Raw genomic sequence first — 16,313 nt, 5'->3', positions numbered from 1 at the left:
ATTACAATTTAAAATAACTTGACTGTTCTAATGTATTTGAAAATGTATTTATTTTTCTTGTGATGGTAAAGCTGAATTACATGTCTTCAGTGTCACATGATCCTTTAGAAATTATTCTAATATGCTGGTTTGGTGCTCAAGAAAGTTTTCTTAGTTGGAAGCAATGGCCAGCTTAACATTTCTGTACAAAATCGTGATGAATACATGGTTCAAAAGAACAACATTTATTTGAAATAGAAATCTTTGTAACATTGTAAACGTCTTTTCTGTCACTTTTGATAAATTTAATGCGTCCTTGCTGATTAAAAGTGTTCATTTCTTAAAAACATATTACCGACCTCACACTTTTTTTTTAAACAGTAGTGCATATATACGTATACACTTAATCTTTCTTTCAATTAGTTAACAGTTATTGCATCATTTGTTCCACAGGTTTTCTGAACCTATAAGGGAGGATTGTAAAAATAAAGTGGGCCAAGTTTTACAGGCCGGTCTTGCGGCTTCTGTACAATTGCAGGACGACACTGTGGTAGGTCTCGCTCCATGTGCACTGGCAGGCAACGTTGCTTGTTGCTCTCTTGAGCAAAATGAGTGATGCTTTCTGAAAAAATTCCAAGCATTCACATATTTGAGTTGATAGAATGGATGCAGATGTTTACCATCTCCACCATCATGAGACAAATTGTCAGATGTTGGTTTGGTAAAAGTCACGTCATGCAACTGGAATGTTGATGTATACTTCTACTTACCAAATATATAAAGCCTTGTGCAACAGCCACCTGGAAGAGCATTCATCCACTGAGCTGTAATCTCTCAAAAAGCAATTTTTGGTTTTCAAGGTTGAAAGGTTTCGAGAATTGCAGGATTCTGAGGCTTGTCTATAAATTCTGTCTTGGTAAAGAATAATGATGGCAATGTGCATGCAATCATACACACATATGCAGGATCATTTACACATTACGCCAATTAACCTCTACAGGGGGCGCCGATCGATCAGCCGTGCTTCCCGCCGCGGTCCAGAGGAAGCTGGTGTGGTGGCCAGAGAGGACAGGTGAAAATAAACAGCTGGTCGGGTGATTATTTGTCCTGTTCCACTCACATAGCAGCTCGGCCCACCATGATTGCCCATGGGAGCCACGTGAATTTGCCCTGTCAGGTCACCTTTCATGGAGGAAATACAACAATAACAAAAACACTATGTGGAATGCCAAAAATGTAGCAGACAAATGAAATGGCGGTAACCATGGAAACGGAGTCATTTCGTGCCCTTGAATTTTCCAGACATCTGGTAACTTGCGTTAAGCAGGTGCAGTCTGGGTACGAACAGGTATGTTCCATTTATATCTGCCTCTGGTCGATGGAGCAGGTACATCAGAAAGATTCGGTCTGTTGAGAATCAATTGAAATGTTCTCTCCATTACAGCTCATATAATGGCTCTTCTGAGAATCATAACATTGGAAGATTCACCTTCTGATCATGTAGGAAGGAACTAAGGGCAAAAAAGAGTATATGTGAGCTACAAATATGCTAGTCATACTTGTAAGAATAATCCAAAATCAATATTTATCTCAGCTGACAGGCATAATGTTTGTCGCCGCAAAAAATTATTTTGACTTGTCTCTCCTCTTCTTAAAAAAAGCTTATGAATGATAAAAACACTGTCAGCCATTCAGAATCCACCAGAATTCTAATTCAATGAGAAAACAGAAGTTCATATCACCATTATATATATATATATATATACACACATACACACACACACACACAGTGCCCTCCAGAAGTATTGGAACGGTAAAGACAAAATTGCTCTGTTGGCTGTGAAGTCAAGACATTTACAAATATGATTAAAACTGTCACTCACAGTTTTGAACATAGAGATTATAGAGCACTATTCAAACTTAAATGTTTATAATTCACGAACGAAAACATTTTGTAACATGATTTTTATGTACCATTTCCATGGTAATGCAATGTCTGATTTTAAAATGGGTTTCAAAGGATGAATTTTGAGATTTTAAGTTTTCAACTATATCATTTCTTATGATTTCTAAAGCGTGATGGGAAAAAGGCAACTAGGAAAAATGTCAGAACTCCTGTTATGATGTAGATTTTTCAGGTGCACTCTTGTCATAAATTAATCTATTTGTTTCCTACATAATGTTTTAACAAAAAAGGTGGAAAAATATCTATTTAGGAGTCTTAGACCTTTCCAATGATATATCGTTTGTATAGTTTGGTTAGATTAGGATTTAATTGTAAAATAGTGAAGTAAATTTAGGTGTCCCGCTGAGGGGACGGGTGACAGTTAACAGGTTAAAAGATGAATATGAGACAAAACTACAGAATGTCACATTTTATTATTAGTCGTTTTAACACATACATGTTTTACCAAATAAAAAGAACAGCACTTTTAGAGTTCATCCCACTCATTGATGTGAGCATAAGTATTAGGACAGTTGAACATAAGGCAGATATAAAAGATTAAAAGCTATTATTTAGTTGCAGATCCCTTGCACACAATCACAGCAGTGAGTCTGTGACCCATAGACATCACCAGACTCTTGGTCTCATCCTTTGAAATGCTTTTCCCAGCCTTTAATGCAGCCAATTCCAATTGTTGCTTGTTTTGGGGAGTTTCTGCCTTTACTCTCCTCTCCAGCTGGTGAAATTCATGTTCATTTGAATTTAAATCTGGAGATTGACTTGGGTAATCTAAGACTTACCATTTCTTTGCCCTTATAAATTCCTTGACTGAACTGGCAGGGTGTTTTGGGTCATTGTCCTGATGCAATATGAAGCACTTCCCAATCAATCTGGTGACATTTTCTTGAATATTGGTAGGCAAGATGGTTTTGTACCCTTCCAAATTCATTCTGCTACTGTCATCATACACTAAGTCATCAGTAAAGTTGAGAGGGCCTGTTCCAGAGGCAGCCATGCATGCCCATGCCATGACACCACCTCCACCATGCTTTACAGATGAGGCTGTATGCTTGGGATCATTTGCAGTTCAATGCAAATTGGATAATTTTTCTCCACATTTTTGCTTTCCCATCACTTAGATAAAGGTTCATCTTTGTCTCATCGGTCCATAACACATTTCCTAAACTCTTCTGGCTCACCTTTGTGCTTTTTTGCAAACTCTAATCATGCCTTTCTATTTTTGGTGCTGGTCAGAGGTTTGCATCTTGCTGTGTAGCATCTGTAATTCTGTGTCAAAGTCTCCTGAGGACAGTAGATTGTCAGAGCATCACCCCAGCTTTCTGGAAGTTGTTGGTAATTTTACAGACACGTCTTTTAGGGTTCATTTTCACTGCTTTTATGATTTGTCTGTCATCAACTACTGTTGTTTTCTCAGCCGATCAGGTCGTTGTTGGTTGCTGGTGGTTTCCAAATTTCTCCATGTCCTTTGTTTTTGCTATAGCTCTAATTGACTTCCTCTTTTCTTTTAGCAAATTGAGCAAAAATCCAAATTGCTTGCTTTTCTCTCAAAGTCAGCTCCCTCATCTTCAACCTGGTTTGTGTGTCAACATCGATTGCAGGATTCAGAATACAGAAGTAATGGATATAACTGACACGACACATTCCCTGCTTTTAATATCTGAAGATTTAATGCAACAGGACACAGCTGATCACTTAGAAAGACCTGTGAGGCAACTGTTCCAATACTTATGCTCACATCAGATAGAGGGATGAAACTGTAAAAGTGCTGAACTTCTTAGCTGGTATGTGTTGAATCACCCAATAATAAAATGTGACATTCTGTAGTTTTGTCTCACATTCATCTTTTAATCATATTTGTAAATGTCTTGACTCCACAGCCAATAGAGCAATTTTGTCTTTACCGTACCAATACTTTTGGAGGGCACTGTGTATATATATATATATATATATATATATATATATATATATATATATAGTGCCCTCCACTAATATTGGCACCCTTAACAATTGAAAGTGCGGGGGGAATCTCATTGTGAAATAAATGCTTTCTCTAGTTCATGCTGGCCACAATTATTGGCACCCAATTATTACAACGTCCTTTTCCCCAGGTAACAGCTCTGAGTTTTCTCCTATAATGCCTGAAGAGTTTGGAGAACACCTGATAAGAGATCAGAGACAATTTTCTTCATACAGAATCTCTCCAGATCCTTCAGATTCACAGCTCCATGTTAGTAGTACTTCTCTTCAGTTCACCCCACTCATTTTCTGTAGGGTTCAGGTGCTCAGTGACCCATTTTTGTGGTGATATTGATGTTTGTTTTGGATCGTTGTCCTGGTAGAAGATCTAAACATGGCCAATTATAAGATTTCTAACAGAGGCAGTCAGGTTTAGATTTTTTATCTGTTGGTATTTGATAGAATCCATGAGGCCATGCATCTGAACAAGATGTTCAGGACCTCTGGCAGAAAAACAGGCTCACAACATTAAAGACCCAGCAGTATATTTAACCGTGTATATTTTTTTTATACCTGTTTGTACTAAACTCATCTGGTGGGTTTGCTGCCAAAAAGCTCTTTTTTCAGTTTCATCTGACCATAGAAGCCGGTGCCATTTGAAGTTCCAGTTGTGTCTGACAACTGAATTTGCTGGAGTTTGTTTTTGGATGAGCTAGGAGAATTTTCCTTGAAACCCTCCCGAACAACATGTGGTGATGTAGGGGATGCTTGATATTTTTTAGGCTTTCTGACCCCAAGACTCAACTAATCTCTACAATTCTCCAGCTGTGATCCTTGGAGAGTCTTTGGCCACTCAAACTCTCCTCCTCACCATGCATTAGGACAATATACACACGTCCTTTTCCAGGCAGATTTTTAACATCTTTAGTTGACTGGAACCTCTTAATTATTTCCCTGATGGTGGAAATGGGGATTTTCAATGCTTTAACTCTTTTCTTACAGCCACTTTCTATTTTGTGATGCTCAACAATCTTGTTCTGCACATCAGAAATATATTCTTAGGTTTTACTCCTTGTGATGGATGATTAAGGGAATTTGTATATATTTGTGTGTATATATATATATATATATATATATATATATATATATATATATATATATATATATATATATATATATACACATGCACACACATATACACACACACACATATATATATATATATATATATATATATATATATATATATATATATATATATATATATATATATATATATATAGGCTATGTATTAACTCACTACAGAGTATCCACACCACAGCTATGACGATAAAGGTAGAGAAAAAAATATCATCGGAATCACTTTCAGAACTTCAGAATGTTTTTTCTTTTTTCCAGCTGATGAATGATAAAAACATTGTCACCCAATCAGAATTAACAAACTTGAGAATTTAAAGCTGCAGACGCACGTATGATGGAATAAACAGACGATATCGTCCACTGGTTAAGTTTTTAAACTATGGTTACTTTTTATTGTCAAGTTAGTTTAGCAAAATCATCTGCAAGTCTATTGCAGATACAGATACATGCATATAACTACGGTTGGCGCACAGTCAACTTGCTCTCAAGCGTTCAGGGACCGGCTTTGGCCGTTCCGATATGGCAGACAGCTTATGTATATTGGCCCATTGAAAGAGCTATTAATGAGACATCAATGTATATACAGATCTATGCAAACCCATAATTATGGGATTTGAACAAACCTGAAACAAGTGCTTGGAGTTTATACCAGAAAGCTTCACAGGAGGAAATTTGACCTCACCAAATGACAGTCCAATGCAAGAAGAAGGATATAAAGATGTTGTTAAGGCCCTGCAAGGAGAAGCAGAAGTCGTCAGTATGTTGAGGTAGTTTGAGTCTGTTTGTGCCAGTCAGGAAAATTCCCCTGTGGTGTGGAGGAGAAAGACAGAACCAACAAAAGCAACGAGCGCATTATGCCCACTGTGGCGAAAGGTTCTCGTCATTGTCCCGGCAAAAGAGAAGCAATGAAAGCAGGACATCAAAGGCTGAGCAGGAGAATGGGCTGTCTGAGCCAAAAGCTTTAGATTTGCTCTGCCCCCCATACATAATCACCCTGCCGGAAAATACAGTAGGCTTACAGGTAGAGGTCGAGAACACTGCAGCGCGGTTACTGGGGATGGGCACTGACTCTTGATGCAAGTGTCATTGATTTTGAGAATACAGATAGCTGAACAAATATACTGAATCCTAACAATGTCCTGCCAAGCACATGTGTGGTTTTCCCAGACAAGGTATCGTTTAAGGGTTAGGAATGGCTTTATTATGAACATTGGCTTTCTGGATTCAAACATTTAAGCTTTATAGTGAAGACTAAACTATGATTCATCCCAAAAAGCATAAACTTCCATATTGTAAAATGCCAATAATTACAAAATATAATGCAGTGTTCACGACCTCTACCTGTAATAATAAAAATCTTTTTGTTACTTTTTTTTAAGACTTTTCATGACTTTCCAGGTCTAGGAATCAGTATTTCCCCTGATAGATCCAGATTTTCCTTGGGAACCCTGATGTATGGAAACTGTTCATTCTGAGACTCTTTTCTTTCTTTCCAATTGCATGCCCAAATTCTTTCATTTCTTTTAAACATCGATAAATCTGTTGTTTAATATTGTATAAATAGGGTTGTCTATAAACATGTGTGTGGCAGAGCTTTTATTGTTAACAATAAAACAGCAAATAGTGCAAATAGGCAAAAAAAAAAGGCTAAATGAAAACACCTCTGAATCCTTTAGAGAGAATGCCAAACCACCCACTCCATCAAACTAAAACTGCCAAGAAACATCAGACAGAAACCTGCTGTGCCACCTTCTTATAATATGGTGAAATGCTATAAATAAAAGCTAGGAAAATTATATGGGAATTACAAAAAAAAGAGGTAGGAAAATGCATTAACAAGCATCTTCCAGACGTGTGCCATAAGGAGACTCTTAACTAAATAAATCACCTCACTAGTCCTTTGAAAAGCGATCACATTTACACGGATGGTGTGCTATAAATTTCCCAGCCTATATGATTGTGTATAGTCTGAGTTGTAAAGTGAATCAGTGTCTCTAGAGAATAGGATCTTTCTCTCTTGTCTCAAGACAGCCCTGCCCTGCTTCTCCTGAGAGAAAAACACTGACATCAAAGCCTCGCTATCATCACACAAGAATTTCTGAGTGCCCCCATCCTTCAAGAACCAGCCACCCTGGAATTTTAAGTGGATTTCTCCATCCCATCTCTCCTGAACAAAACGGGTGAGGGGGATCCAGTAATGTGGATGGCAAATCACTTCTGAAACTGAGATAAAATGGAACTCCTCTCATGGTTTTTTTAGTATACACTCTCCAGAAATGAAGTCCATTTAGGGTCAGCAGCAGAGGAGATTAGCATGTTTGATTGAAGAGGAAGAAGCTAAAATGAGCACTGCTTTAACATTTTAACTCCAAAATAAATATATATAGAGTTCGGAAACTACCAGCGACACCAGCAACCAACAACTACCTGATCGGCTGAGAAAACAACAGTAGTTCATGACAGAGAAATCATAAAAGCAGTAAAAATGAACCCTAAAAGACGTGTCTGTAAAATCACCAACAACTTCCAGAAAGCTGGGGTGATGCTTTGACAATCTACTGTCCTCAGGAGACTTTGACACAGAATTACAGATGCTACACAGCAAGATGCAAACCTCTGACCAGCACCAAAAATAGAAAGGCAAGATTAGAGTTTGCAAAAAAGCACAAAGGTGAGCCAGAAGAGTTTTGGAAATGTGTTTATGGACCGATGAGACAAAGATGAACCTTTATCTAAGTGATGGGAAAGCAAAAATGTGGAGAAAAAAAGGGAACTGCAAATGACCCCAAGCATAAAGCCTCATCTGTAAAGCATGGTGGAGGTGGTGTCATGGCATGGGCATGCATGGCTGCCTCTGGAACAGGCCCTCTCAACTTTACTGATGACTTAATGTATGATGACAGTAGCAGAATGAATTAGGAAGGGTACAAAATCATCTTGCCTACCAATATTCAAGAAAATGCCACCAGATTCATTGGGAAGAAACTCCCCAAAACAAGCAACAATTGGAATTGGCTGCATTAAAGGCTGTGAAAAGTATTTCAAAGGATGAGACCAAGAGTCTGGTGATGTCTATGGGTCACAGACTCACTGCTGTGATTGTGTGCAAGGGATCTGCAACTAAATAATAGCTTTTAATCTTTTATGTTCAACTGTCCCAATACTTATGCTCACATCAATGAGTGGGATGAACTCTAAAAGTGCTGTTCTTTTTATTTGCTAAAACATGTATGTGTTAAAACGACTAATAATAAAATGTGACATTCTGTAGTTTTGTCTCATATTTATCTTTTAATCATATTTGTAAATGTCTTGACTCCACAGCCAACAGAGCAATTTTGTCTTTACTGTTCCAATAATTATGGAGGGCACTGTGTGTGTGTGTGTATATATATATATTAGGAATGCACCGATACCACTTTTTCCAGTACTCGCCCGATACCGATACCTAAATTTTTGGTACTTGCCGATACCGAGTACCGATACCAATACTTTTATTGTATTTGTACATTTTTTAAATATTGGGTAAAGAAAACAAATGAGTATTTAAAATGTTAGTTGATTAACTTCATTTATCAAATAGATACTGTCAACCCAAAATTTATTCAGACACCTTCAACATTTCTCATATTTTATTCGCTATAGTTTAGAAAATGCTAATAAAATATTACAAGAACTCCAAGTTAAACTGTGTCAGAACAAATTAGTCAGGTATTATTAGCTTGATAATACCTTTCTATCAATCAATCAAAATTATTCAGACAGCTGTTGGTATGACAATATTTACACAACTATCAATACTTTGTCGGCCCACCCTTAGCCTTAATGACAGCCTGTAGTCTCCTGGGCATGCTGTCAACCAGGTTCATGAAAGCCTGAATTTATTTTTTTTTCCATTATTTGGTCTGAATAATTTTTGGTCTCACTTTTGCATCAATTTTACTGATAGTCCACTGTATGAAGAATTTTTGGGTATAATTTGTCACAGTTTACTTTATTTTGCTATCCTCAGTTACTTAAATTAACTATGGTGTCCTGCACCCTATAGTAAAAAAAGAATAAATAAATTATATCTGGTCTCTGAATAATTTTTGGTTTGACTGTATATCCTTCGGTTATTTTTCACACTTAATTATGCCCATTAAAATGTAATTTACAATTTTTTGTTACTTTCACTGTTAATTTTTTATTTATTTATTTGCTCTATGGTACATCATCTTAAATAGCATTAGAGCTGCTCCATTGCAGCGGCTCAGTGCTGTAACCACGCTTTTTGCTGTAATTATGCAGGGAACCACTCCTTATAAATCAATCATTTTCAGATATAGAATTTTTTTTTTTCATCTGAAACATGCTGCGATTTAGATTTCAAAGCCATATAATTGCAGAAACACGCATGAAGCAAGGAAAACACGCACAGCGCGCGCACTTATGTGTACCGGAGCAGATGACAGGAACAAGTACAAAACAGCCTAGCGCATTTCACACAGGCTGATAGTTTCACTTGTGTTTCACTCGTGTTCAATGCTTAAGGTTAAAAATAAATGATGTTTAAAGTGAATGAATGCCCCTATATGTTGTCATATATTTACGATTTAGTTTTAATTCAAATGATGCGTGCTGAGCGAACATCAATAAAGATCACACCACAGAAGTGCGCGCGCGCGCTCTCTCTATCGCTCTCGCTCCCTACTGTTAAGTAACTTGTGCATTGTTTTACTTACTCGTTTTTGACATTTCCGACCGAAGTACAAACTTTCCAGTGATATCTGTGAGAAAGGGATATTCACTCGACAAGCTCGCGCATCTGCCCCGCCGCGCGCTGGATCCACTCAGCGTGTTTTGCTTATCAGCTTGCTCACATCAGCTATACAGGCATTAATACTGAATGTTTAACATTATACTCATTGCATGTAAATTTTTAGACATCCTTAATCTCTAATAACTACATTATGCTGTCTGTTTTTCTGTTGTTGGTGTTTCTTTGTCTGAATATGGCACTGATCACATGCGTGGTATCGGCGTTTAGTATCGGGGCATTTTAACGAGTTCGAGTACGAGTACATGAGCTCAGTATCGACCCGATACCCGTATCGGTGCATCCCTAATATATATATATATATATATATATATATATAGTTCCAAGATGAAAACCGCTGCTGAGCAAAAAGAACAAAGGCTCATCTCAGTTTTGCCAGAAAACATCTTGATGATCCCCAAGACTTTTGGGAAAATACTCTGTGGACTGACGAGACAAAAGTTGAATTTTTGGAAGGTGTGTGTCCCATTACATCTGGCGTAAAAGTAACACAGCATTTCAGAAAAAGAACATCATACCAGCAGTAAAATATGGTGGTGGTAGTGTGATGGTCTGGGGCTGTTTTGCTGCTTCAGGACCTGGAAGACTTGCTGTGATAAATGGAACCATGAATTCAGCTGTCTACCAAAAAATCCTGAAGGACAATGTCCAGCCATCTGTTCGTGACCTCAAGCTGAAGCGAACTTGGGTTCTGCAGCAGGACAATGATCCAAAACACACTAGCAAATCCACCTCGGAATGGCTGAAGAAAAACAAAATGAAGACTTTGGAGTGGCCTAGTCAAAGTCCTGACCTGAATCCTATTGAGATGCTGTGGCATGACTTTAAAAAGGCGGTTCATGCTAGAAAATGTGGCTGAATTACAACAATTCTGCCAAGATGAGTGTGCCAAAATTCCTCCACAGCGCTGTAACAGACTCATTCCAAGTTATCGCAAACGCTTGATTGCAGTTGTTGCTGCTAAGGGTGGCCCAACCAGTTATTAGGTTTAGGGGGCAAGCACTTTTTCACACAGGGCCATGTGGGTTTGGATTTTGTTTTCCCTTCATAATAAAAAACTTCATTCAAAAACTGCATGTTGTGTTTACTTGCGTTATCTTTTATTAAAATTTAAATTTGTTTGATGATCTGAAACATTAAAGTGTGACAAACATGCAAAAAAATCAGGAAGGGGACCAACACTTTTTCACACCACTGTATATATATGTGTATATAATTATAATTATATAAACATACACACACACACACACACAATATTTCAGTATAACATCAGCGGTATCATAAATCATAATCATAAATGTTATTATACATACAGAATCTGGTCCAGTTAATAAACTAAAACAAGAAAGAAAATTGCCTCTTTTAACTGAGAATTTCAGTCTTTAATCAAAAATGTTTTGTAGGAGCGAACTTTTTGAAGTAAAGTAAACGTGATGTATAAACACAGCTCTGACTCTAAATTCTGATTGGACTGGCTTTATTCAAAAATAGTCAATATTATAGCCTATATCTCAATAAACTATGGTGGATAATACTACTAATAATTATTATTATCAATTAAACTTTTTTGTAGGTAATATTGCTATTAATATTTTATGAAAGAAAACGTTCCACCTTACATAAAAATAAGAGATTTGTAACCCAGATGTAGGTTTTATATCTTACACCACTAATTTCTACCTTTTAACTAATGAACTGTTAAGAATTACACAATGTTCTTAGATACTGAAGTTATTCAACTTTTAAACTGCGGGTCCTGGGTCCAGTCAGTGTACCGCGGTTAAGAGTGTGTAATACTGCCACCTATCGGTGATACAGCGACACTGCATCTATGTTCTCTGTCACTCCAGCCAACATGGCCAAACAGGAAGCGCCCGCACCCCTGAAATCTCTCAACTCGGACGATCTAACATACATCACTTTTATTAATAAATCCAGCCGGAAAGCCGAAGCATGGTGGCTAAACTTCCAGGGGAAGCCGGTGTCTTATGGCGCCATACAACCGAGGAGTTCGCTTCAGATGAAAACCTATCTGAGTAAGTACCGCAGAACTAGCACACTTAACCAGGTTCCCTTGCCGGCTTATACTAAAGCAAGTATTTTCCAGCTCATCCGTGGATCTTCAGAGCATCTGACGGAGCTAAACTGTTAGTTAACCTCAGTGAAGTTTACTTTCCAACACCTGTGCAGTACGAGGTGCACGGATACCCGCGGTACCAGCCTGTCTATGTGACTGCACCAGGTCCGTTAGGTTCTTCTTCTTAAGATGCTTCATATGCGTTGATATTCACAATAGTTTTATTTTAAATGGCTATTTATGCTTTGTTTTATCAGTGTACTCATTACAAGAATCCTGTATACGGTTAATCAGGAGTATGGTGAGAAAAAAAGACATCAGCAAGCTGGAAATCCCCGAGGGTTTGAGAAAGGACCTCAGCTGTGATCCTGATCTACAGAGAGACATTCAGATTTTAGCTGCCAAGAGATCAATAAATGCTTCAAACTGACCGATTTCAATCAAACAGGAAGCAGAATTCATTTATGATGTCACGTTAAAGTGGAAGTATGCATAAGTTCATACTTTCACTTTGAACATGTGGAAAAATTTACAATGTTTTATATTATTCTGTTCTTTTATGCAATGACAGGGTATCAGCACTTTGTTATTCCTTTCCCTCGACCAATCAGATTGGTCAATTTTTTTGTTTATTAAAATGAGCAATGACATAATGGAAAATATTTTGATACATTTAAAACTGACTGCATGCTGCTTTAACAATTGTTTTTTTAGTGAATGTTATATTGTGGCACCAAAAACTGCTGCAAATAAAACTGTTTAAGTACATTTTAAAATCTATGCATTATGATTTCATTATAGTTTTTTTTAAGTAAGAGAATCTAGTTATTTTTTTTTAATTTATTTTAGGTTATTCATTAAGATCCCACATACAAATCCAAATTAAACAACACGTCTCAGGCTTCAAGTACAGTTGGTTTGCAATCCATAAACACTGATTCACAACAACACCCAATTAAATATGAAAAATCACCATGGATTACAGATCACACTACAGTCGACTTAAAACAAATCTAATCAGCAACACAGCAGATCAAGTGAAGTTGTACAATCAGGTTTGAAACATTCACATTTGTCCATTAAACAACAAATACTGCTTTGCAAGCTGAAAGCATGCAGCTGGTTGGGAAACTACAATACAATAGGAGTCTCTTGAGGAACTTCATCTCAGCTAATGGCAGAAATGAAGCAAAATCCAAGGAGTTTGCTGTTAATGCCCAATTAGAAGAATAGCACACATACTCTGAATATTGCAAAGAACTGCAATGCAAAGTCATTAATGTCTTATATTCAGTGCATTTTGAAGACTTTTATTCAAATAAATATTTCATATTATGTGGTCCACAAGGTTTTTCCAGAGATCTGCAATGCTTAATTTGGATACTAATTAATAACACTTTTATTTTTATTTTTAATATGATTAGTAACAACATAATTATACATGGAATCTATTAAATTAAATAATATTATTTTTATACCACTCCCAGCATTGCACACAGAATTCACCTCTGAAAGTGAAGAAGAGCATCAAACATTCAGTGTTTCTTCATGGAGTCGAGGATGCGCAGGATATAGATGAACAGGTTGACTATGTCCAGGTACAGATTGATGGATGCCAGGACATGCTCCTCTGGTGACAGCTTATGCATCAGCAAGTGAGTATCGAAAATAATGAACCCACAGAACAGCAGAGCTCCGGCCCCAGCGAAGACCAACTCCATTGTGTCATTGTAGAAGAAAAGCTGAAGGACACAGAGTTGCACAGTTGATCAAATGTGTCTTGAAATTAAATAAAGTGACTTGACTGTATGACGCTTGACAGATTCAAGTCAATCAATTTGATAATGTTGAATCCTATTAAATAATATATATACACACACATATACACACACTTAAACCAACATAATATTTTAACTTCTATTAAACTATTAGAGCATTCTGTTGAATTTAGCCTTAGACTCACCCTCATAAAGCTTGCAATGATCAAGATCCACAGGCCAGTAAACAGACTAAGAAAAAAGATTTTTTAGCATGTGAATGATTAAAAACAAACAAATAAACAAAACTATGGACAGACAACATGTTTCAGCAGGTTGCCTATTAAACAGACCAATAATCTGACTGAAGAAATTCTTCAATCCTCCTCACAAAGACATTAATTTTTCCTCCCAGCGACTTCCCATGCCGACGAATGGACCATGCATCACATCATATAACAGAGTTATGACTCATGGAGCCCCATTATTTTTGTTACATTTCATTTTAATGACTGGAAAGAAGAATGTTTCTCCAGAGACAATTTCTGCCACAAAGCAAGAACATCATTCCACACGGATTCAGGAGTAAATGGATTAAAACAATAATTCTTGCACTCAGTTACTGTGATGAATGTGACAGATCCGGGCCTTGAGCGGACGGGAAAGAGAATTACCTGGCTCCGAGCTTGCTGAAGTCTCTTTTAGACTGGAAAGTGTAGGCAGTGAGACCCAGGAACACAGCAGACGTGAGCACAAAGGCCTGGAGCACTATGGTGTACTCATAAAATGTCACTGAAAGCAGAAAAATATGGTATCAGATGATCCATTAAGGAAGTATCCATTAATATTATGTGACTGGACTTTTATAAATTAAGAAAATGAATGAACATACCTGCAGTGGCTACAGACAGAGATTCCAACAGAGTCTGCATAAACATTTACAGCCATTACATTGCAGTTCTTCATTATATATATATATATATATATATATATATATATATATATATATATATATATTACAAAACAATATTAGATTTATTCTTTTTTGTGGCATACTCACAAATCCAAACAGCAAGTAAAGATTGACGGGGTGCTGGTGACGGTACACAGCCAAGGCAAGGAGCAGGATAAGGGACCCGATAGCAGATACCAATACCAGTGAGGGACTGAAAAATGAACAGAGTGCATCACATTATTATATTGACATACATTAAAGTGCAGTTTGTACCATTTAACAGCCACAATGATGTGGTGAACCTACAGGGGAGGATGTGCTCTTCTTACCTTTCGTGCACAAAGTTTTTAATGGGGTTACAGAGCATGAAAAGGGCAGATACAGCAGTGGTGATGATAATCTGCAGTGACAGGATGGTGTAGACCTTGCGGAGGAAATCTAAAAAGAAATAACACTTGAGCATCAACTCTTGAACCATATTATATTACATTTCATAAAATTTCACACAATATGTCTGGTTTGTTGTTTGGCTTCACTGGGTTTATTTACATTCTCAAACAAGATGTCTACTATTCACACTAAACCTCGATACGCAGGTTTGACAACTATATAAGAAACATGTTAGAAAACTAACTTAATAGTCACATTTGAAAAAAATCAATAAGGAGCCTCATGACAGACCGAGTATAAAATAGTAACGTTAGTTTCTTGAGGAGCTTCATCTCGCCAGAAATTAAGCAAAATCCAAGGAGTTTTCTCTTAATGCCCAATTAGAAGAATAGCACACATACTCCATTAAATCTGAATGCAATGCAAAGAATTCAGATTTAATGGTGTATGTGTGCTATTCTTCTAATTGGGCATTAAGAGAAAACGATTTCATGACAGCTGATTTAACATTTGCGCCATATGTCTCCTGTTTCCCTGGACCTCATGATGAAATAAATCAATGAAATGAAACAGGTAAGTTATCCCATTCCAGCTGTTTCACGTGTTATTCATTTTCAGGCAATGTTGTTATATCGATTGTATTACTGACTGCGTAGACACCAACGGCTTTTAAATACATGATAATTGCGACTCACCCATCCTAATGTGGACGCTCGCCGTCGCGACGTTTGTGCCATAATTAAAATCATCCTCAATGGATGATCGCGGATACGTCTCTTGATTCATGTTGGATCGAATTAAATGCGTATCATTTACTCATAAAAACAAGTGATAATACGACGCTGTCTTCCGTCTTTCTGTGGTGTTTTTTTATTTCGTAGTTCAAAGATGTGCTTACTGCCATCTACAGGATCATAGAAACACTAGCAGTAAGTTTAGTATTTGTTGTGAATGCTGTGAGATATCCTCAAATACACTTTAAACAGTCAGTAATATTATATTTAAACTGTCATTGCGTTACATGACTGCTAAACAAAACTTATATATATAAACGTTTAATTGACTGCCAAATGTCCAAATGTCTGTAGCTAAATAATGTAGCTGTATAATTCATTTTGGTAATATAAATTATTCTTTCATCCTAAATAGTATGTGAGATTACAATAAGTGTTTCCCAAAACATAGTATGCCAAAAGTCCCCGGATGGTCTATAATTTCAGGTCGATTTTTGAAGTGTGGATCCGTGCACACTCCAATGGCTAAAATTGCCCACA

The 16,313-nt window shown here is 37.0% G+C and overlaps 1 protein-coding gene across 1 annotated transcript; it reads right to left on the bottom strand.

Annotated features, from left to right (window-relative positions):
- Positions 1–12,528: 12,528 nt before the first annotated feature.
- Positions 12,529–15,931, bottom strand: LOC306858761 (protein lifeguard 4-like). Its single transcript, XM_079399471.1, has 7 exons — positions 15,735–15,931; positions 14,979–15,087; positions 14,755–14,860; positions 14,587–14,620; positions 14,369–14,486; positions 13,901–13,946; positions 12,529–13,679 (listed from the first exon to the last, which is right to left on the bottom strand). Exons 1-7 carry the CDS (start codon positions 15,823–15,825, stop codon positions 13,473–13,475), a joined length of 711 nt encoding a protein of 236 aa, XP_079255597.1. The 5' UTR covers positions 15,826–15,931; the 3' UTR covers positions 12,529–13,472.
- Between the last annotated feature and the right edge of the window lie 382 nt (positions 15,932–16,313).

Source organism: Barbus barbus (genome assembly GCF_936440315.1).
Source record: "Barbus barbus genome assembly, chromosome: 39".
NCBI lineage: Eukaryota > Metazoa > Chordata > Actinopteri > Cypriniformes > Cyprinidae > Barbus > Barbus barbus.
The sequence above is the reverse complement of the archived record's forward strand: the minus strand, read 5'-3'. Positions and strand labels throughout refer to the sequence as shown.